Source organism: Fundulus heteroclitus, unplaced genomic scaffold (assembly GCF_011125445.2).
Source record: "Fundulus heteroclitus isolate FHET01 unplaced genomic scaffold, MU-UCD_Fhet_4.1 scaffold_53, whole genome shotgun sequence".
Lineage (NCBI taxonomy): Eukaryota > Metazoa > Chordata > Actinopteri > Cyprinodontiformes > Fundulidae > Fundulus > Fundulus heteroclitus.
The window spans coordinates 2,409,437-2,433,057 of NW_023396956.1; the positions used below are offsets into that span (position 1 = coordinate 2,409,437).

Sequence of the window (23,621 nt, forward strand, 5' to 3'; positions counted from 1 at the left end):
ATTTACTTTTTTTTTTTTAACTTAGTTTGAAGTTCACAAGTGCAGTGAAGCCTGTTCTTAGCTCAATGTGTAATACCACTAGCAGCAAATGTTTTGTTATATTTTCATTGTTTATAATGGCACGGCTGCCATCTTGTTCTACAAGCATGTTTCACAGCTTGTTTTTAGTTGCACTTTGAATTCAGGTCAACTTCCTGACGAAATGTTTGACATAAAAGCAAGGTTTTAAAATAATTTCTTTAATTTCTTTTTATGAAACAAAAAGGAGGAAAAAAATCGATTAATCGGATTTGGTATGATAAAATCAGAGATTTATTTTTTAATCCATATCACCCAGCCCTAGTAATAAGTCTTCTGGTATACATTATTTGTTGACATCAACATGATTTTCAGTTAAACGTGCTTAGAAGTGGATTAAATGAAATCAGCACACTTTTCCTGAACCCTTGTGACTTTAACGCCACAGAGTGAGTTTGCACCTTAAAAAACAAACATAATGCCTCTTTCTCTCTTCTGTTTGCACATTATTGGCGTCGGACATGCCTGCTTCGTGCTGCACCGCCGTTTCAACCCTCAAACCTTTAGATGCTGTAAGCCAGGAGACACCGTAACACAAAGGAAGAGCATAGAAAATATGTTTTTGTCAGGAAGTTTAAGAACTTGGGTCGTTGTAGCCGACATCCTCAGTTTCATCGTTTCTGCCTTTGCGGCGGTTTCCTTTGTCATGTCGGCACATCTCTGTCTTCTCTGACTGCGTCTGGTTTCCACATCTGAGCGTTTCAGGGCTTTTCAAATAAAAATAAATAAAAAACGCCTTCTGTAATAAGCGGCCACCGCTCTCCTGGGTGTCGTTAGCGCTAATGCACAATAAAGCGCTGAATCCAGCCGCAGCCTGCCAACATGTCTGCTGTCATCGCCGCCTCCTCCCGCCCCCCCCCCCCTCAGCTCCCCTAACGGCCTCCTTCATAAGGCCCATCAGCGCCGTTAGACATATTACAGTCACAATTACTCAGGCTAATTGACTTCAGGGATGTGAAATGTTCCACCGGAGAGAAGCGGCCGAGGTGATGAACAGGCAAATAGTGATTTTATTAAAGGGGAGTGAGTCACATCCTTTGCTGTTGTTCCTCAGATGGACCGGTGTCTGCGTGCTTCTGCTTTCTGACCCTGCGTCTCTCTCTCCGTTTTCCTCCTCCAGCTACATCCAACGGCACCATGGAGGGCATCGACAACCAGGAGGGAGGAGTGTGCAAGACCAAGTCCATGAAGATAGTCATGAAAGTGGGCCAGAGTGAGTATCTGCAGAAAGGGGCGACGTGCAAAGCCCCGGATAAGGTCAGAGGAGGCGGTGCGGCTCCACCGTCTCCTCTGATGCTGGAGGCTGCAGGCTGTAATCCACAGAAACCCTCATGCACACACACACATCTGCTCTCACACGCTCTCAGCTGCATTCCCTCCACATGTGCCAATCTAGTCGAGATGCACGATTCCCGTGATTCATGAGCCGGCAGATGCAACGTTTGAGTCTCCTGATGCCGATTCTTACCCGGGTGGCAGAGGTGATACAGTCTTTGTGAAATTAGGCGGCGATCTGGGGATCGATCGTCGTTCATTTAAATCAAAGGCGCTCCGTCACGAGCTGTCGCTGCAGTACCGGCATAAAATGGGACAATCAGACGATATAGAAATAAAGCACATTGATAAAATAGAAATCATATCGATCGATATCGATAATCATCAACAAATTTAAAACATATTTTAAGTGCAGCTCATTTTATGCTGTTGCTTAATGACCTATTTGTAGATGCAGACACAAACGCTGAATTGAGTCTTTTTTCTTAAAAAAAAAAAAAAAGAATGCATGCTCTCTGAACTCTCTGACTGGGGCGGAGCTTGGTTCCTGGGTCTGCGTTGTGATTGGCTGGGAGGATGTGATGATGTAATATTAACCTACATGGCTAGAATGTAAAAGGAAGGAAAACTGTTATTCTGTTGAACTTTTTTTCTATTGATCGATAAATATCGTTATTGAATTATCGTCCAGGCCTAAATCAGAGAAACGATTCCTCCTTAGATTAAAGGTTAGAAAAGCTCCTCACTGTGGCTTGTAAAAGTATTCACGCCTTGTGTAATTTGACATCTTTTCTTACGTTTCAACCACACATTTGAATGTTTATTTGGAATTTAAAGAAGCAATAGCTGGAACTAAATCAAGGACAAACGAGGACGGATGCCTGTTAGAGGAAAGACCCGGGACCAGGGTGGCTACAATGAAATGGTTTAGATCAATGCATAGACCTTAAAAACGGTCCTCACAGATACTTTGAAGCTGTCTGAGCTATCAGGCGAGGAAGAATCTGCAAAGGTTTCAGCCTACAGATGTGCAGAGCTAGCGGAGACCAACTCCAGATGTGTGGCAGCTGTAATTGCTGCAGGAGGCGGTTCTACAAAGATTCAGCTCAGGGTGGCCGAACACAAAGACAGGCAGGCCACACTTTTCAGATAATCACACTCCTGCTGCTGCTTTGTGTTGGTCTGACACTAAACCCCAGTAAAGTAAAATAAATCAGCGTTTGTGACGGTCAAATGGATTTCACCATATATAGATTTCTTTTAGTCAAATATCTTTGATGCAGGAAAGTCTAAATGTCTGCATGCAAACGTCTTTTCAGATTTTAAGCGCAGTGCAGATGTCCCACCAGTTTCTGTGCAGAAATCTGAGAGGTTGGTTCTGGAAAAGGTGGAATTATGACACGAATCCAGACCCAACCGCTTAGAAATTCTCTGTGAATTACTTAGATGATGCGTCTGAGCAGAGCTGGTTCTTTCAAACGTTCTCTGAGAAACATTTTAAGCTTTAGACAATCACCAAAAACTAAATTCTCCTGAAGGAGAACGCAGAGTTCAACCTCAGCACTTTGCTTTAATAATCCTGTTTAAATCTTTAACCCTAAACACAAACAGCTGATTATCGTTGATTACAGTCTTCTACATTTTATTTATGAAATGTAATTCGTGTCATTTTGTGATTTTGTGATGAAATCTTTTGTAGATTTGTTGAATTTTATGATTTAGAAACGCATTTCACCAGAAAGCAACATGGCTTCCTGTTACAAATCCGCATAAATCCGTTCCTTTTGTTCCTTTGTACGTTTTATTTCTCCTTTAATTGAGATAATCTAGTTATTTACCAATTTAAGGCTTGCAGTGTTTTCCTGCAGTCGATGTTCTGTTAGCGTCTGTGCAGGGAAGGCATTAAAACCAGAAAACTGACCATGTGAAGTGATTAATATGAAGTTAAAGGAAGTGGAGCCTCCCCAGCTAACCCGCCTCCATCCTCTCTGCTTCTTTCAGATCCCTCGGACCCAGTTTCACCCAAAGACAGCCCGACGAGGACGCCCTACCAGCCTCCGGGTGTTGACAAGAATCAAAACGAAGTTCAGGAGAAACTAGGTGAGGCCTTTAAACTAGCCATGAGTGATGATGGAGGATTTTAGAGCATGCTTTTTCTCAGACGGCTCCGGTGGAGTGTGTGTAGGAAGGAAAGGTCAGCGAATCATCCGCCGCTAATTTAATGTCGCCTATAAAACCGATCGGCATCTCTGGCCCCCTGGAGGACTTCCCAGGTGTCTCCAGGCTGCTCACGTTTCAGATTTAACCCGTCGCTCAGGTGACATTTTCAGGGGAGCGCTCTGATGGTGGGCTGCCATCCTCCACACACAGAAACCCGTTAGTTTGGTGCCCAACGGCTTCGTTTGCACGCCTCCTCCCTCTGCCACCAGTCTGCCGCTCAACAGCGTCTCTGTGAGAAAAGCAGGAGCCGTAATCTCCTCAGCAAGAAGCAGAAAGGGCCTGGGGAGGAATTTCAGGCTGACCCACATAAACGGTCCCCCTGGATCTCTGCAAGACAACAACTGGAATAAAACTATTCAGGCGTTAGAGCCTTTATACGCCAAAAAAAAAAAAATCTGAATTTATTCCAGACAAGGCAGAAGAAAGAGGCTCAGTCGCCTTCAACGTTTATGAAACAAACGCGAGCAGGGGCGGTTCTACACAGGGGCCAACAGGGGCCCATGCCCCTGTAGAACTGGTCCTGGCCCCTGTTATGGCCCCTGTACAAAAGACATAACATTAAATACACTTCTAATAATTACTTGCAATGGCAAAGAAACCATAACTGGTTGGTCACTTTGACCAATTTTATTTTTTACCTAGCTTTACTCTAAGAAGGATATAAAAATTAAGATGTTTCACGTTTAGCTTTAGCTGTATTGAGCTGGGACCAAAGTTTTCAACTGCTAGATCAGGGGTCTGAAATCTGCAGTTCCAGAGCCACAAGTGCCTTACTTACACAGTTAATAGTATTACACAGTTAAATATTGCCATTTTATTGTTTAATTTTTTTGTTCTGTGCCCCTGTGAAAAAACACTGGCCCCACCTTGGCCCCCCTGGTAAATTTGGTCTAGAACCGCCACTTAACGCGAGTGAACCCGAAAATGAATGTAAACTGATGCCGGCCGTGTTTATCGACTCTTTTCTTCAGGAAATAAGCATAAACTCAATGTTTATGCTTATTTCCAGCAGGCTTAATGTTAAAGATGGCTGCTGCAGAGGAAGGAAGTGCTTCTGGAGCCCAACCGGGATTCAAACCTTTCATAACGTTCTTCATCCTCATGTGTATGAGGAGATCTTTCAGCCGCTAAATGACAACGTAGGAACCTGAATCCTGAAGATTGAGAACTTTGGTTGAGAATAAATTGATATTATTCAGTATTTAAACCCAAATCAGTGAGAGGTTCTTGATGTTTTAACACGGATCCCTGAGATCCCAGCCGCTGAATCCTGCAGACGTCAGCAGAGCATATGGGCCTCAGAGAGCTGCAGGCAGCATAATCCCTTCTTCACCAGAGGAAGGGTCCTCTCTTTGGCCCTCCCTCCCTCCATCCCTCCCTCCATCCCTCCATCCCACCCACACGGCACGGTGAAAGCCCTTCAGGGCCGGCGGGGGAGCGGTGGCAGACAGGGCGCTGCGGTAATCCGGCCTGTCCCGGGCAGAACACCACGCTCCCACCCTTCAGTGTTGGATCAGAACCAGAGCGTCCGTCGCTGGGAGTCAGAGCACAGCTTGCCTTCCATAATTGATGTTTCACGACCGTATCAAATATTTCTATTTTTCTCCCCTCCGGGGGCTGTCAGCCAGAAAATCAAGTTACTTTTTTTTTTTTTTTTTATGTCTTTCAAAACGCAATTTATCTGAGTGCAGTTTTGCCGGGATCTCCCATCAGCCCCTGATTGCCCTAGTTTCAAGGTTGGAGCGTCTGCGCGCTGAATGTGAATAGGCGAGGATCAGATGTGAGGAGTTGCTGCTGCGCTGATGAAGGAGACGCAGGAGGAGGCCGACCGGAGCGCTGATCAACCCAAACTTCTGATTGGTTCTGACCCTCTGCTCTGTCTTTGCAGATAAACCCAAGAACGAAGGCGGCGGCGGCGGCGGCGGCGGCGGCGGCGGCACCAACGGCAAGTCGTCCAGCCCCATCGGCTCGGAGGTGGCCATCTTCGTGGGCATCGCCTCCGGCAGCGTCATCTTCATCGTCATCATCGTCATGCTGGTGCTGCTGCTGCTGAAGTACCGGCGGCGGCACCGCAAGCACTCGCCGCAGCACACGGCCACGCTGTCGCTCAGCACGCTGGCCACGCCCAAACGCGGCGGCGGCGGCGGCGGCGGCAACAACAACGGCTCGGAGCCCAGCGACATCATCATCCCGCTCAGGACTGCTGACAGCGTCTTCTGCCCGCACTACGAGAAGGTCAGCGGGGACTACGGACACCCCGTCTATATAGTGCAGGAGATGCCGCCCCAGAGCCCCGCCAACATCTACTACAAGGTCTGAGGCGGCGAGCCGGGGAAGACACGCAGGACGCGGACGGACCCACGGACGGAGCGGAGCGCTGGGACTGTCCCGCTCCTTCTCTCTCTGTCCACTCCTCCTCCTCCTTTCCTCTGATGTTTCGTCACTAGTCGTTTCCCCTCTTTGCTCTTCGCTCCGGTTCGGTCGCAGACGGGACGAGCAGAGAAGCGGCCTCCTCGTCCCCAGCAGTGAGGGGGGGGGGGGGGGTTCTGTTTTTGTCGTCCGCCGCCGCCGCCGCCAGCGCTCTGGGATGAAGTGAGTGGGACAGATGGCGTTCTGGACGTGAAGCTTTCTGATGGCGTGAGAGGAGGACAGGTCAGCGGGAAGAAGGGACTGAACGGGTTTGATGATTGGAGCTAAAGCAGGAAGTGGGCGGAGCTTGGACCTCTGGCGCTCTGGGCGGCCACAGACGCCCTCACTCACGCGGAAGCAGGACGGCGTGCGGCGAAGCAGACGCGCCGCGCAGCGTGGCGTCCATCCTCATCCTCACGTCACTTTTCTTTCACGTTTTCCTCACAAAGGTTTAGAGAAAACGACTGTTTCTGTTTTTTTTGTTGTTCCACATTTACTGGTTTTGTTCATATCTGGTCTTTATATTCTGGTATAGTCAGAGTGCAGATAGGCCCCCCCCCCCCCCCCTGGTTGTGTGGTGGCAGCAGCTCAGTTAAAAACAGGAGGAGGTGGAGGACTTTTATCTTACATAGTGCAGCACTTTTAACCTCCTTTTTGCGTTGGTCCCTCCACTCCTCAGCGGCGATCCGCGGCGCCCACACAGCAGCGGCGTCCCGTCCTGAACGGCGTTTTTTTTGGGGGGGGCAATAAGAAATCCAGCTCGCCTTACTGCTGTAAGACCCGGCGGAGGTTAGAGTAGCTAACCGAGAAGGTTCTAGGTACTGTAACGGGAACCCCCAGGGGGTCCGATGATGACTAAGGGTACCCCAAGGGCCCAAACTTCAGCCTGACGGTGCTCTCCTCCTCTTTTCTGTAAAGCACAGGGACATCGGCTTAACCTTTCACCGTCTCCATTAGCATTTGCTTTCTGTGAGTTTTTTTTTTTTTGAAACTTCAAATAGATCTACGTTAAAATAAAAATAAAAGGACATTAAAAAATTACAAAAATAAGATAAAATTTATTTATGATAGACACAGAGCACAGGTGTTGTCAGGTGGAATGGAGAAGAAGAAACTAATTTTAATATATAAGGGGTATAAGTGCACATTATGCAATCTAGGTTTTGATTATTTGATATCTCTGGAGAACCGGGGGCGGGGGGGATGGTTCTGGTTCTGGTTCTGGTTCTGGTTCTGGTCCCGGCTCCAGCTGCGAGTTATCCCAACCCCAAAAAATAACGTGCAGAGTAGCTGTTTGTCCCAAAGGAAAGTTCCCTTAATCACCCAGTGTGCCCGACTCTCCTCATGCCTCCATGTTCCCCGTGCACGTGTGTGGTCGTGTGTGTGCGCGTCAGTGACCTCATCAACGCCAGGCTTAGATCCCAGCAGCGACTTAGCCCCCCCCCCCCAGCATCTATCAGCCCATCGTCTCCATCCACATCACTTCACGAGCATCAAATTTCACCGAAAAAGCCAAGCCTTGTATTATCTGAGGTTTGTGCCTCTGAGAGGCTACAAAATCTGCAAATATGCAATTCTTATTTATTTTTTTAGTCGATTCTGAAAGGAGAGGAAAAAAAAAAGTGTTCTTAACCACTGAGAGATGTAACGACGAACCAACGTAACAAAACTAGCAGAGTATGTCACAGTTTTACTTTTTAGTTTTATTTTTCTTTCTCTGTTTCGACTACGTGCCGTAGTGCAAACTGTGAAAAAACAAAAAAAAAAAAACACACAAAAACGCAACAGTAACAGAACCGGACCAGTAATTTAAGATGGAAACAAACAAACAAACAAAAAGGACACAAACAGAAACAAATGGCTTTTTTTTAGTTGCTTTCTGTCTGCGGCAGAATCTGACAATCTCCTTAGTTTCTTTGAATCTGGCGTCCTTTTCCTAGCTGCTGCGCGCCTGAAGCCCTGCGGCGGCTGAACGGCTGCGGGGTCTCGGGCCGGCGGGCTGAGAGAAGCACCTCAGGCGACTGTAAAATGCCTTGCTCGTATGGTCAGCCCTTGGTCACTTGACTCAGTAAAATTTGCACCGTACTTCTGTAGGTAAGAACCTGTAAATACATTAATGTTTGTATTGTATATGGATCCTGGGTTGTTACAATAGCCTTATTCACCTTTGTAGGAAAGTAAAAGAAAAAAAAAGAAAAAAGTGAACTACACTTCAGTAAAACAGAGCATACTACTTTTTTGGTAAATAGCTTATGTAAATATTGACCAGAACCCGATTAAAAAAAACAAACAAACATTTTTTATAAACTCTTAAAGTAAGATGTTTTGTATAAAATTTGAATTTTTTGCTATGTATTTTAGCTAGCGCTCTATGGAAAGCCCGTGTCCTCCCCACTTCCTCCCGTTTTGCACTGTTTTCATGGTAATTTGGTTTAAAAAAAAAAAGAGAAAAGTTGCCAAACCGACTGCTGCATATTTGTGCCATAAGTGTGTACCATAAATATTTATTAAATTAGTTTTTTTCTCTCTCTCTCTCTCGCTCTCTCTGTCTCTCATGTTCCGTTGATGGTTTTATTTCAGTCCAGTTTGTAAGTGACAGTATTATATTTGCATCATTTACCGTCGGCCCCGGTTCTGTTTTGTCATTGTCACGTTTACAGCTGCCTCGTTCCTCGCAGTGTCAGAAGGCCCAGATTGGGAAGAAGAAGAAGAAGAAGAGACAAAAAGAGAAAACGTTTTGAAATTCTGAATTTTAAATTAATTTCAAAGAGGATAAATGACACACATTCCACCAGTCTGTTACAAACTGAAAATGTTTTACAATAAAATGTTTTTCCTATGGACACGCTGTCTGGGAGTGCTTTGTGTCTACGATGTCTCCACGGGAAACAATTTATCACCACTTTTTACTGTTTTACTGCTTTTTACCTCATAATACTGCATTATCACAATTCACCACTCCTTTATTACAGTTGAGCTGCAAATACACTTTATTATGCCGGTAATGCAGTTCTATTGCACCAAATACAGTTTATTATAGGTTGTTGCCAATTACTGGGAATTTGGGTGTTATAAAATTATTCTAGGTGATAAAATTGAGTAATTTATTGTCCATTACAGCTTACTTCCTTGTTTAACCCTATTATCTTATTACGGCCTTATAACAGTCTATTTATGCCATATTCAGCGTAGTTCAGCCTTATCCTGCCAGTAAAATCATTTCATCCATGTTTTAATTTATTATTACCTTTGATATAGCCCCACACAGCGTATAAACACTTACGGTTTTGAAAATATACATCTGTCTCATTGATATGGTGTTACACAGGTGTGTTGGGAAAAATAAAACTGTTCAGCCACTTTGCTGAGGAACAGGATTAACCCTTTTCTAGTACTTTGGGGCAGAATTAAAAAAAATACTAACTGTGTTTGTAGCTGTAGCACATTTGTAGAGGAGGCAGAAAATATAAAAATCCACTGAAATTTAACTTCTGCTAGCTAGCTAGCATTAGCGCAGCAGCACTGCTAGCTGCGCTAAAGCTAGCTTGTAAACTAGCTAGCATTAGCGCAGTAGCACTGCTAGCTGCTGCAGGAAGTTAGAAGAGTTGCGGTTTTCCTTCTAAAACAAAACCTAACTGCGTTTTGTTTTAAAAGTTTGAAAACCAGCGGGATTTGCTAATGGTTGTTGTCTGAAACAAGCTTAATTCAAGCAGATAATTTTTTTTTTTTTAGCATTTTATGTGTTCAAACGCTGTCAACTGGGCAGTTTCCTTATCCTAATGGCTTTGATAAGAAATCAACCATTTGAACTACAAATAAACAGTAAATTACTGAAGCTCCCTTTGATTTCTTCAGGCAATGCAGCCATACTGGGTTTTAAGTAAGGGTGGGTGAGGAACCTCAGGGGGTGTTCCAGTAGATTTATCCTAATGTAGAGTAAGAAAAAAAATCCAATTTCTGTGTAAAAATTTAATGCACAAACATTTAATGGAGATATTTATGAGTAAATAATTTAGTAGGTCATTAGTTCTTCAGCCTTCAGTCACTGACATCCAAAGCAAACATTTTATGATTTTTGTTTTTGTAATAAACTCCTTTAAAATGAGAGTTATTGAGGCGCTGACCTGATCTTATATGTTCAGAGTCAGAGGCAAACAGAACATATTAAACACCTGAACAGGTGACCATGCTAGTGGTGGGCGTCTTAGGTGAACTACAGGTGTGCACATGCGCTCCCAAAAGAGGACAAAAAAGTCCAGGTCCCTCTTGATGTGTTTGAATTTAATATTAAAGTAAAAGCAGAGCTAAAGCCAGAGTCATAATGTTTGTGTTGTGTTGCAGCAGCAGCACTAGTGGCTAATACAGACTACGGTGTTTACAGTGGAGTTTGATCTGCTGCCTCTGTGTTAGCTCACTGTCTGGTGTAATATGGACAGGCTGATTACAGGATCATGTTCCCTATCAGTTCTCAGGGCCAAATTAGCCTTAAGCCAGTGAGTCACTCTGGTTTTCTTGGCCGGTGCTTCCAGGCAGCCGGCCTGCGCAACCAGCTCTGCTGCCAGTGAGTCAGGAGCGCGTCCTGCCAGAACACAGCCGGGCAGAGACACGGACCCAGCGGGCAGCCATCTCCTCCACCTCTGCAGACCGCCATCATCCAGCCAGCCAGCCAGCCACCAGATCAGTTCATCACCAAAGCTCTCCGCTCAGCCAGAGAGGCAGCGAGATTAACGCTGAGGCGGCCAAACGGCCAGCCAGCCGGGCCGCTCAGCCAAAACCGCTAGATTAGGACGTTCAGATTCTTGGCTTCATGCTCCCATCAGCACTAGGTTAGTCACTCTGTATCTGTTCACATGAGCATCTGTGGGATGTTCTGGACAAACAAGGCCGATCCATGGACCCCCCCCCCCCCCCCCCTCCCACTCCCAATTTACAGGACTTAAAGAATCTGTTGCCGGCTGCTTTGAGCCAGACGTCACAGCAGGTTCTGGTCGAGTCGGTGGGGGAATGGGTCGAGACTTTTCTGGAAGAAAACACGGTCCTGTCCGATATAATGGAGGTGGATGGTGAATAAATTCAGTGTGCAACTCTTCCTCCAAACTGCAAAAAATGTTCATGTCCCCCCTCCCTTCCCGCCCCAGGCACAAAAAAACGTCTCTAATGACTAAAATTGATATTCTCACATCAGATGCGTACAACGCTGTAGGTTAGAAAATCAAATCTTTTTTCTAATTTGAGAAATGAGCATTTAACATTGTTGTACGTTAAAATTATCATTTCAATCTGAAAAACTCACACGGAAAGAAGAGACAATTAGAAGAATTTATTGATACAATATTTTAAGATTTTGGCGCTCAGACCTCGGCAGGAAAAATTCACGCTGAATTATACTTCAATATGCATAAGCAGGCGTATGAGAATAGGAATGATCCCCCAGGTCCATATGATGATCTGTTTGAGCTAGATGTCCAACTTGATAAACACAGGTTTGCATGAACTGTCCATGATGAGCAAGCGTGAAGCGACTGTGGAGAGGAAAAACTCTCCTTTGGGAAGAAACCTCTGGCAGAACCAGGCTCAACATGGCGGTCTTCTGCCGGACTGTTTTAAGGAGTGACTGGGAATTCCATAAGAGTCCAGGAGGAATTACACTCTGATAGGGACGAGGTTGAAGGAGCACATAGGAAAGCCAGATGGAGCTGCTATGATGGTGGAGAAGAGGATGGAGGTGGGTTGAATCCAGTCATCAGAGTCCAGATCAGACATCGCACAGCGACTGCTTGCTTGCTGGGTAGAAGCTGAGCTGGATTTGAAGTTCTTACTATGCAACCGGGGTTGATTTTCCAGTGAGGCTCCCCCCAGAGGGCGAAAGTAAAAGTGCACTGTCGTAAAGATGCTCAGCTGTTCTGGTTTCTCCATCAAGCCAGGCGCGGTTGTTTTGAGCTTAGCAGACAGGCGAACGCAACGAAAAGTGGAAAAAACGGCAGTACAAACAATGACTAACACAGTGAAGGTATGAACATCTGGCTTCCCGCAGCGCTATCATGCCAAGATAGCGCTGCGCCAGTTTTATTATTATTATTATTATTTATTTTATTTTTTATGTTGGCGGGACGCTACCGCCACCGCCTCGCCAAGCCGCAGTCGCAGCCGCCGCCTCGCTGCGGCCGCCGCGGTAGCGTCTCGCCAACATAAAAAAAATAAAAAATAATAATAATAATAATAAAACTCGATATGCTTGCATGTTTATTTGACGTTAACACGCGGTTCGGTGCATATAGTGAATGGCAGGGCAAAAACACATGGAGTTCTCACCGTAAAGCGAGACTTCTGTGTGTGCGGGCCGAGGGCTCCTGCAATTGCAAGTGCGGTATTTCCCCCACAGACCACCAGGGCGGCCGAGAAAACCTTTGTTCGACCTGAAATGACTCATTTAATCATCCAAAACGGTATGGAACACATTAATTAACTGAAAAATGTTGCATAGTAGGCCTTTAAGACGAATCCAGGACACTGATTGGCTTCGAGGAGGAGCAGTTCAAAGCTGATTGGCTTGCATCGGAGGCGAATGAGTCCCTGATTGATGGAGGTAGGCAATGAGTTTCTTCAGTCTGAATTTCTGCTTTAGCTCCATGTTAAAAACTGCTGTTAATGTTATTTATTTAATAAAAAAAAAAGGTAATGTTCATCTCTCTGATAGTATAAACATTCATTTAATTTCAAAGAAACTTTGTTGAAATAGGCAAAGACCGGTTAACGTCAGATTTCAGAGCTATTCACACAGGAAGTGCTTTTAATTTGAAAGAAGTGAAAGGATAAGATGTTGGAAATAAGTTTATGTTGTTGACTTTAAGTCGTTTGACACAGAGTTTGGGTTGGGTAGACATGAATGTGGTCACTGCCGATGAAGACGCGAACATCCCTGGTTAATAAATCAAACGCACCATCTAACGAGCATCAGGGCTGCTGTAGATCCTCCTCTTCAAAGATAGTAATGATTAAATGCCGACAAACCTGGGAGCTCCTATTAAATTCCTTTAATAGCACCTACCATTAAGAAACCCATAAAATTAGCTTAACATCAGTCATTTGTACGTCCTACAAAAACTCAAAGGGAGCTTTGATCCAAACTCAGTGACTGGATTTCAACCCTAATTACATCTAATAAAGATTGCTTATAAGTCAAGTCAAGTCTTCATAATATAGGTCAGATCTAAAGTCTTTCTTTTCCCGCCCTGAGTCCCTACCAGTGTTCAGTGGTCCAGGCCCAGAAGAACCTGCAGTGAAGCAAAGAAACTCCAACAAAGACCTGAAAGCTGAGAAGTGCTCACCGTGCTCTCCTTGTTTTTCATCATTATCCGCCACAGCAGCCGCAGCAGCACCCAATATTTAGGATATTAAAGCCACGGGCAATATATTCATCATTTCTAACCACATTGTCTTCATCAAAGCGGCCCTTCTTATGAGACGTGTGCTGGAAAAATAAAAACGTCTTCATGATGCCGGAGATCGACTGCAGACTGTTTATCAGGAGGAGCGGCGATGCCTGCGAGGCCGGGACGGAAACAGAGACAGAAAACAAAACGGAGCTTTCTCACGGCGGTCCGTCATCTCATCGGGCTTCACGCAGACACGCAGCTTTGATGATGAGGAGCAGAGCGGGCCGAGGATGTTTTTCCCCTTCTTAATGTTTCTGTTTTATCTGCCTGGCTTTACAGCGACGCAGCACCGAGAGCTGGCGAGGGGCGACCGAGCGTTGCGGGGGTTTAATGGGTTTTTCATTCTGAGGAGTGACTGTAGTTTACCATTGTTCAGAACCGGAAGGCCCAGTCTGGACCCCCGTCTGCAGACGTTTTGATGCCGAAGCTGCTCTGGATGAAGAAACACGTGTTTTAAGGCATGAAAAAAGGGAAATAAAAAACATTTTACATCCTTAGAAGGTTGAAAACCAGTGGTGGTTCTAGACCAAATTTACCAGGGGGGGGCAAGGTAGGGCCATTGTTTTTTCACAGGGGCACAGAACAAAAAAAATAAAAAAAACAACAATAAAATGGCAATATTTAACTGTGGAATAATATTAAGTGAGCCACTTGTGGCTCTGGAACTGCAGTTTTCAGACCCCTGATCTAGCAGTTGAATACTTTGCCCCCAGCTCAGTACAGCTAAAGCTAAACGTGAAACATCTTAAGTTTTAAATTCTTTTTAAGTAGAGTAAAACTGTATAGGTAAAAAAATAATAATAATATTGGTCAATATGACCAATCAGTTATGGTGTTTTTGCCATTGCAAATAATTATGAGAAGTGTATTTAATATCATGTCTTTAGTACAGGGGCCATAACAGAGGCCAGGACCATTTCTACAGGGGCATGGGCCCCTGTTGGCCCCTGTCTAGAACCGCCCCTGTTGAAAACCCTTCGTTCTGATCCAAGAAGAAGACTGCTCACTGCAAAAACAAAACTAAAAATAAGTCCAATTTTCTTAAAATGACTGTATTTGTCCTTGATTTGAGCAGGTAAATGAGATGATTTGCCAATGGAATAAGATTTTTGCACTTAAAATGGGAACAACTCATCTTCGTCATCTTATATCAAGTGCAGGAAATCTAATTATCTTATTTTAGGGATCAAAATACTCATTCCATTGGCAGATCATCTTATTTACCTGCTCAAATCAAGGACAAATACAGTAAGTTCAAGAAAATGTGACTTATTTTTAGTTCCGTTTTTGCAGTGCTCGTTCACAGAGTTTCTGCTCGGACCAAACTGAGCAGAAACTTCTCGCTGACGGCCTCAACATGGGAGTTTTTTAAAATTCCCCTCACGTCACCGAAGCATGCAGAGCGCAAACAAGATGAGCCATCAGGATGTTTTTCACTTTAGGAAGCTAATCCCACTCAGATTCCAGCGGCGTGACTCAAGCTGCAGGTGAATTAACGGCAGACGTTCGTCATGGTCTCAGGTGTTATAAGGCCAACTATGTCCACCTGTGTGTTTGGCTGTGAACGGGATTCACCAACCGATCACGTTTTCATCTGTCTGTGAAGAAATCAGCCCAGGTTCAGCTCTTTCCACGAATGGTGCAGCTTTTCACGTTTTAATCTTTCAGATTTATCTTAAAGAGGAGTCCAGGTAGAGACTTTGAGTCATTTGAAGCAGCCTGCTCATTTTTTTTATGTTTGGTCATCAGTAGATAAAAGACAGAAACTGAAAGGCTTTGTTGAGATGTGTGATTCAGGCGGATGCCTCTGCTTCGTCAGTCCTTTGGGAGAGGCTTGTTTGAGTGACAGAGCTCCAAACTTTTCTATCCACTCATCTTGGGCGGGAATATCAGCAAATTCTTTCATTTTAATGATCTATGTCAAAGTTTCTGTTTCCTGGCTGTCATGGTTATACAACAAACAACTTCAGTCATTTATTGAAGCAGGAATTAGGCGCAGGCATCTTAAAATGCAGTGAATTTCCTCTAATCCACATAAATTATACATTCAGGTTCAAATAAACACTAAATTAAACCTCTCTAATATTTGGTTAAATGTCAAGCAGCAGATTGAACCTTGGACGCGCGTTTAGTTGCCGGCAACAAGCTTCTGGAATAATCTTGGCTTGAAACACGGCAGGACGAGACATGAAGGCTTCTGATTGGTTGTTTCCACTCGGACCGAACGGCAGGGATTGGTCAGAGTTTTTACAGGCCTGAAGCTCTCACAGAGATCTAATTTTTTAACCTCTTTTGTTCTGAATATAATGTACTGACTACAGTCAGGATGGAAGGACCATTTCACTGATCCAGAGCAGCCAAAAGTCCATAATGGTGGAAAGAGACACCAATAACCTCCTCAGCGTGGAGACGTTAGCTTCTTAACGTGGTTATTTCTCTCTATTCAGTCTGATAGAAGGAATGAATTAACTCACTTCCCAAGTATTTTATATTTTATATCACGTCTGTATTTTACAGAGGTAACTATATTAACAAGAAAAGGTAACTTTTGAGAAAGCCGTAAAATTTCTGAAGCAATTAATTTCTCTCCCTGAGATTTTTCTACGACTAGCTTTAGTGTATTAATGTGACACATTCCTCATCAGCTCCAGCCAAACCAACACACTCATCTGTTGTTGATGGTCAAAAAAAAGAAGAAATATGAGGTAAAAACCTGAAGGTTCAGATGCCAAGCAGGTGGCTCTCATTAATCCGTGCTTATGAATCAGTTTCAGTCGGAGCCTCCTGAAGCTGAGATCCGTTCTAACACGCGGACGTTTGGGTGTCGCCATCCTACGGAGGAATGTGAAGGCAGCCAACACCTTCGGCTCGTTACGCCGCGGCCCAACAACACATAAACACGCTGCTGATGTGTTGCTCACAGAGAGACGATTCACCTCTTCGCTCTGGAGGCATCTCCACGCCTTTCCTTTGATGAAGAGGGAAAATAAAAGGAACAAATGTATCAGCTTCAAAAGTATTTAATCCAACCGGCTTTACCGTGATTCTGCTTAATTTCCATTATTAAAGAACAAAGACATTTATTTTTCGGTGTGTCACTCATTACTGTAACTAAGAGTGAGCAAACAGTCAAGACACTAAAGGGATTGTTTTTGTTAGGGCGATAACTCTGGGTTACAGGTTAATGTTTTATTAAGTAGTGCTGGACCATAATTCAATAACAATATATGTCGATGATAGACATATATCAATGATAGAAAAAAGGTCAATAAAAAGTTCAATAGAATAACAGTTTTCCTTCTTTATGCATTCTAACCTATTAAATCATTACATCCTCCCAACCAATCACAACGCACACCCAGGAACTAAGCTCCGCCCCCTTCAAAGAGTTCAGCGAGCACACATTTTTTTTTTTTTTTTTTTAAAACTTGCAGTTTTGGTAAAAAGTTGGTTGAAAAAAAGGTTCAGTTTGAATTAAGTGTGTTCTGTATCTAAAAATATATGTTTTGAATTAGTTGATGATTATCGACATCAATCAATATAATTTCTATTTTAAAGATATGTTTTTTTCTATATGGTCCAGCCCTATTATTAAGTACTGTCCGTCCTTCTTTAGATAGCCGTTAAATCCGCGATAAAGCTGGGATTTGTCTTCAACAGGTGGATGCATAACAAAATAAAAACATTTCACGACTATTCGGTTAACTGGTCACCATAAATTGCCCTTAGGTGTGTGTGTGTTAACTTATGGTCTTTGTTTATTTGATCTTTTGCTCTCCATGTGTTTTTATTTAACACTTACCTGTTGTACTATGTAGCACTTTGGGATTTGTATTAATATAAAGCGCATTACAAATCCAATGCATTATTAAAATGGACCTTTAGGATATTACACGTCACATTAAAGACGTCTTTGTTTCAGTTGGGTGGGTTGCTTCAAATTACTTTAAATCTATTTGCACATTTTTAAAAGGAGAGTATGTATGGGTTAAAACTGGGAAATATGCTATAATACAGTATAAATGTACGTCCCTTGGAGGTGTGGCCCCGGAAGAAGCGATAAAGTGATGGTGACAACGCAAACCAGAATTAAAACCTCCAATAATGAAATAAATAAGAAAAAATAAGAAACCAAAACAATACGAGACACCAAAGCCATGACTGCTACAGTTTATTTTAAAAGGTTCAGACGTTCAGATCAGAAATCAGATGAATTGATGAAAAAAAATCAGTGAATCAGTGAACGCGGTCAGTACAATATTTTTTCATTTTGTTATTCTTGAATCAGTTTTATGGGACTTTAGCCACCCCACAAATATTAATAATCAGTCCGCAAAGCCGCAGAGGTTCAATCAGCCCAGAGCCGATTTAAAAATTTCAACTTAGCAGCTGAAAATCATATTGTTTGTTTAAACTTTGCATCTTCACAGGATTTGGATCTGTTGGTCCTGCAGACAAATTGTTTCTCTTTCAGCTCTAATTTCAAACCCTCCAGCTACCTTCACCAAGGAGGTAAAGGCCGCAGAGATCTGACAGATTTAGTCTGGATTTCAACACCCAGAAATGAAACTGCCAACATGCTTTCCAGTCTGCGTGTCAGATTTGACAAAGTATTTCAGATTTTTGAAACATGATCAAATGGTGTCTAGAAAATAAACAGGTGGAGAAAATCTAGAGAGACGGAGGTTTGCCCTGGAAAGGAGAGGAGTGAAGACAGAATCCATGTGTGCGAATGAGAGGAACCCCAGTAGAGCCGTGAGGTTACAGGGAGTCCAGAGCAACGGTGAAGGTGGAAAAGAAGAAACGTGTCCGGGCAGGTTGGAGGAGGCTGAGTAAAGAGTCAGGTGAGTTGTGTGATAAAAGAGTTTCAGCGAAAATGAAAGGAAATTTGTTAGCTATCAGGCTCCTCTCCTGTGGAACCAACTCCCAGTTTTGGTCCGTGAGGCAGACACCCCGTCTACTTTTGAGACTAATCTTAAACTTTCCTTTGTGACAAAGCTTCTAGTCAGAGTGGCTCATGTTACCCTGAGCTATCTCTATAGTTATGCTGCTATAGGCTTAGGCTGCTGGAGGACATCAGGGTCTATTTCTCTCTCTCTGCTGAGTTCTCCTACTGCTCCCCAATCTGCATTATTTGTTGTTATTTCAGCTTTTAACTTTTTGTTCTCTGTCATTTTTCTCTTCATAGAAGGTCCACCTGGTCTGGTGTTCTGTTAGCTGTGACATCATCAGGGGAGGCAGATCATCTGCTATTACCATCTAACATAGAAAGTACTCCTAGGTCAATGTGAGCTTCTGAGCTTTCTGTGTCTCTGCTCTGTCTTCTCTAACATAGAAAGTACTCCTGGGTCAATGTGAGCTTCTGTGCTTTCTGTGTCTCTGCTCTGTCTTCTCTAACATAGAAAGTACTCCTGGGTCAATGTGAGCTTCTGAGCTTTCTGTGTCTCTGCTCTGTCTTCTCTAAGCCCCAGTGGGTGGAGGCAGATGAGCGTTCACACTGAGCCTGGTTCTGGTTCTGCTGGAGGTTCTCCTCCCTGTTAAAGGGGAGTTTTCCTCTCCACTGTCGCTTCATGCATGCTCAGTATGAGGGATTGCTGCAAAGCCATCAACAATGCAGACGACTGTCCACTGTGGCTCTACGCTCTTTCAGTGCTGGAGTTGGAGTATGGATGTAGTTAGAAGGACATGAAGGTAGCTGTTGTAAGAGATGAAGATGCAGAAGATAGTTATAGATGGAGACAGATGACTCTCTGTGGCGACCCCCAGAAAGGGAAAAGACTTGAAGCCAAGAACTTGGTATTTAGTTTTGCTGTGACAGGAAGGTAGCAATAAGAACCTAACATGTGAATCGATAGCATCTCCACTCCTGAGCAACCGTGGAGCTCTCATCAAGCTAGCAGCACATTTAGGAGCCCGAAGACCTAAAGACGTTTTCAAAGTCCCTCAAAGCTCTGGTGGATTTTTTTTAACATCTTTATCAAGTGTGAATTGGTTTGACTAGGCTGCAACTTTATCAATCAATCAATCAATCAATCAATCAATCAATCAATCAATCAATCAATCAATCAATCAATCAATCAATCAATCAATCAATCAATCAATCAATCAATCAATCAATCAATCAGTACTGAGCTGCACTGCAGCCATGTCTACAATATCTATCAATCAAACTCATTGATAACCTATAAAAGCCTGCATCACAGCAGCAACCATTCCCCTCCACCCTCCATGGTGACCCACTGATTGAATTTACAATAAAGCGTCATTTCCTTGAACTATGGAGCCACAGTTGTAACCCAGCTTCATCGGAACCATGGCAGGATCTTGGCGCCACAGAACCGTTCGCTGCTGAGGGAACAATTTCCTCACCTTGATTCCAGATGTTCAGCGGTACATCTGTACGGTACAAACTTCTGCAGTCCGTACTTTCCAGTCCAAGTTTTTGTCTCTGTTAATTTTTCTCTTGGAAAATTAGCATAAATCTTCACAAAGGAAGTCGGTGTGATTTGCATTGTTTTCGAGGCGGAGTGACAGCGGGTTTAGCATACATAAATATAAATGGCTGAATTAGCTGCTGGCTGAAAGGGGAAATCATCAGTGGCGGCTTCGGTCCATTGTGGCGCAGAAACAAAACAGGAAGTCCACAAACAAAAGCTCCTTGTTTTCAGCCCACCTCCTTCTGCGGATGATCTCCATTGATCCGTGTGATTGGGTGACGATGAGGAGGCGGGAAGCGGCGATATCTACGGGCATGGCGACAGACGTTTGGAGGATCAGAGAATAAAGCGGGACTGTTCGCAGGACAACGAGGGGGTGGGAAGGCGGGTAAAGTTTTAAGAAAATATCAGGAATCTAAAAACATAGAAACTGGTTTAATACGATCCAGATTTTTGTGTTTACTAGTCAGTCCAATAATTCAGAATCCAAAGAAAATCCTCCTGTGTGTGCGCAGCCTTACAGTCCCATTAATTCAGTCTGAAACTGGCCTTAAAACATGAATCCTGGACGGTAAACAGGATCTGGAGTTCATCTGTGCTGGAACTAAGAGATAAAATGTTAAACAGCTCCCCTGAGAGTCATCTGGAGAGAAACCACTGATCTTATACCAGAGATGATGGAGTTTGTTTTGACTCCTCCAAAGCGCCACACCCTGGAGGCCAAAGATGTGGAGTTCAGTCGTCTTCCAGGAAAACCGCAACGGCTTTTGAATCGGCCAATTAGAGGACGGCACGGGTCCAGAGAGTCGAAGGAGACGGATGACGGACGGGGAAACGTCTCTGAACTCGGCTCGGCATCATAACTCGGTTAACATTTCGCTTTTCAAACAGATATGTGAGGGCTCAGGCGTGGCGAATAAGCCCGACTAATTTCATAAAGTAATGCAGACAAGAGGATAAAAGCATTTACTGCTTTCTCAAGGGGTGCTTTCAGGTGAAAAAAAGGCTTTATTTTGCTGGAAAAAGCAAGATTAGAGCACCGTGTCGGTCAGGATCCATTTTCACATCTGAATCTGTGATAATGGTCTTCTGATACGGGGCCAGGGTGCAACGATCAATGCAGCCGGTAGTGATGGGTCTAAACAAAAATGGCCTGTTTTTCTCATGGAAATTCTACCATTTTAGCATCATCCATTACCTGATGGCAACAATGCAGTCAACAAAAAGCCAGACAGAAGCTGGACACTTTCGCTAAAGTGCTGCAGAGGAAAACAAACGTTGCAGAAATCTGATTTCAATGTTATGTGTCTTTTAGACACCAGTCAGAGAAATGTGGATTCACAGCTGAGGTTTGCAACTATATGTTTAATTGAAAAAAATGTCTCTACTTAAAGTGATCAAAGACAGAGTTTAAAAATTCACAAGTTGAACAAAAAAGTCTGTAAATCATGTAAAAATGCTAGACAACATAAATGAAAACTGTAAAGAAAGCCTCATTTGATTCTTTGAGACCAAATTTTGCCCTTCCTTTTGTTAAATTATTGTGGTGATAATATTAATGTATGGAAAATATTCTCCAGTTTTGGTTATTTAAGAGAAGAATTGGAGAAAATAGGGTAAGTATAATAATATCTGTACTGCAATGGTGTCTGGAAACAACACACATTTCAATCTAAAGTGTTATTCGCCTTTGGAGCTGTGCAGCCTTTGCTCTATTTCCTCAATGTCACCAGAGACGACATTCAGATGATTTTCATAAAGGGAAAACTGACAGAATCACGATTTTCAAACAGGCATGGACTCTCTGCCAGGATCCTCAGGGGTCTGATTATTTATGGCATCTGTTTAATTTTCTGTTCAGTGTTTATGTTAATAATATATCCTGATATCAATTAGATTCAGTTTCTGTCCAGTTAGCTTGTGTCCTTTATTATTTTAGTAGTTCTGTTATTTTATGCTTGCCTCTCTTTAGTTTAGTTTCTGTTCAGTATTAATGTTTATGATGCATTCTTGTGATTGTTAGAATCAGTTCTTGTTTTAGTTACCTGTAGTAGTTCTGTTAGTTCTGCTCTTCCTTAGTTTAGTTAGTTTTTCCCCTCAGATCTGGCCATTCTCATGCTTCCCTGTTAGATTCAGTTCTCCCTCTGCTCCTGCCAGTTCTCTGCCCTCCTTTCCATCAGTTAATTAGATCGTACTGTGTAATTCGTTCCTAATACTGCTCCTGGTTCCCCTCCTATATACACATTGTCAGGTTCTCCGTCTTCTTTTGGGCCGTGTTCCTGGTTCCTGTTTCCCTGTCTGCCTGTAAGCCTTGTTTTTCTGCTCAATAAACCGTTTAAACATTGTTTAGACAAATTTTCACCCAAAAAAACGTTCAACAGGATGTTTCTGGAAAATCCAGGCATCTAAGAGGCAGGAATTTAAATGTGAAGACCAGAGATCCCAGAGTGGAGCCGTGTGGTACCTCACCACGGCAGGAAGAAGACCAATAGATGAAGTCACTGATGTTGACACAAAATGTTAAATTACTGGAAATAATGTGCCACAGATAAGAGCAGCTAACATTATGTGGACGGAGGAGAACAAACCAACAGTTACGGAGCAACATTAGTTAATATTTATAGCTGTATTAGTTCTATACAAAGCCATGAATACTGCATTTTTGATACCAAGTAGTTTGTGTGTATTATTTTAAATCAATCTATGCAACATCTTTGTGATGTTAAGGGGGACAAATTATGCTTCCTTTTAAACAAGCTAGGATAGGTCTATGGGCTACACAAAATACATGTTTTAAACAAAATAGATAATGAGATTCCAACTCCCCAGTTATTATTTTGAGCTTCTTTGAGCTGTTTTAGACTCTACCACCGTTATGCTAATAAGCTTTAGCTGTTCATGCCCCTCAACTCAATGTTTACACTTGCACTTTAAAAATGGCTGCAAAAAGATGCACAAAAGTAAAACAGTCTGTAGTGAAGTGGAGCCTCCTGCACAACCAGTAAGTTTATGTTTCTAAATGGACACATGGCTATAAGTTAGCGTTAGCATTAGCTTGTTCTAAAGGACCAATCATGTTCATGCTGAACAGCAACAACAAACACCTAAGAGACATCTTTAAGTACTGCCATCTCCTTCTTCTGCAGCTTTGCAGCAAACAGCAGGGTCATAACTTTAATTAAGTCAAAGTCTTTTGGCAAATCCTGCCGTGTGTGAAGCTTAGGTTGCCAGATGAGGGGCGGTTCTCATTCTGTGATGTAATAATCGGCTGCTGTTTGAAACGGCTCGTTTTTCCAGGCGCCAACAAAACATTTATTTATTGTTTTTATTGTTTTCTAAAAGCCCAAATGGAAAGCCAGATAGTACAAAAGGAAGTCCAGTACAGGAAAGAGGAGTTTCATGTCTTAAATAATTTCCCACCCTCCTGCTTCTTTCCTCCGTTCTCCAAGTCTGCGAGCACGTAAGCCGCATATTTGGAGACACTTTTTGCAGTTTGATCTGTGAGATGGATATTTGGAGCAGAGTGGCTTTATATAACGAAAACCTTCTCCTGAGAGGAGCAACCAGTTCCATCGCGGTGACGGCATAACCGAAGAACAAAGTTCCTGTAAGGTGTCCCGCCGTGAACTGTTAGAAGCTTATTTGACTTTTCCAGAAGTTCCCAAGTCTAACTCAGAGCAAACAAGTTGAAAAGAGCGCCGTTGTCTCGTGGTCTATATTCTGAGACTTCCCCAGAGAGTTTCTGAAAACTGTTGATTTTCTCCGT

General features: G+C 43.4%; 1 protein-coding gene across 1 annotated transcript in view; it reads left to right on the forward strand.

The window, feature by feature from the left end:
* The window catches only part of efnb2a (ephrin-B2a), a 31,687-nt gene extending 22,862 nt beyond the window's left edge, over positions 1–8,825 (forward strand). The window contains exons 3-5 of the mRNA XM_012853634.3: positions 1,199–1,291; positions 3,355–3,453; positions 5,462–8,825. Coding sequence (XP_012709088.2) covers positions 1,199–1,291; positions 3,355–3,453; positions 5,462–5,892 — 623 coding nt within the window. The 3' untranslated portion in view covers positions 5,893–8,825. The remainder of the gene's footprint in view (positions 1–1,198; positions 1,292–3,354; positions 3,454–5,461) is intronic.
* The last annotated feature ends 14,796 nt before the right edge of the window (positions 8,826–23,621 follow it).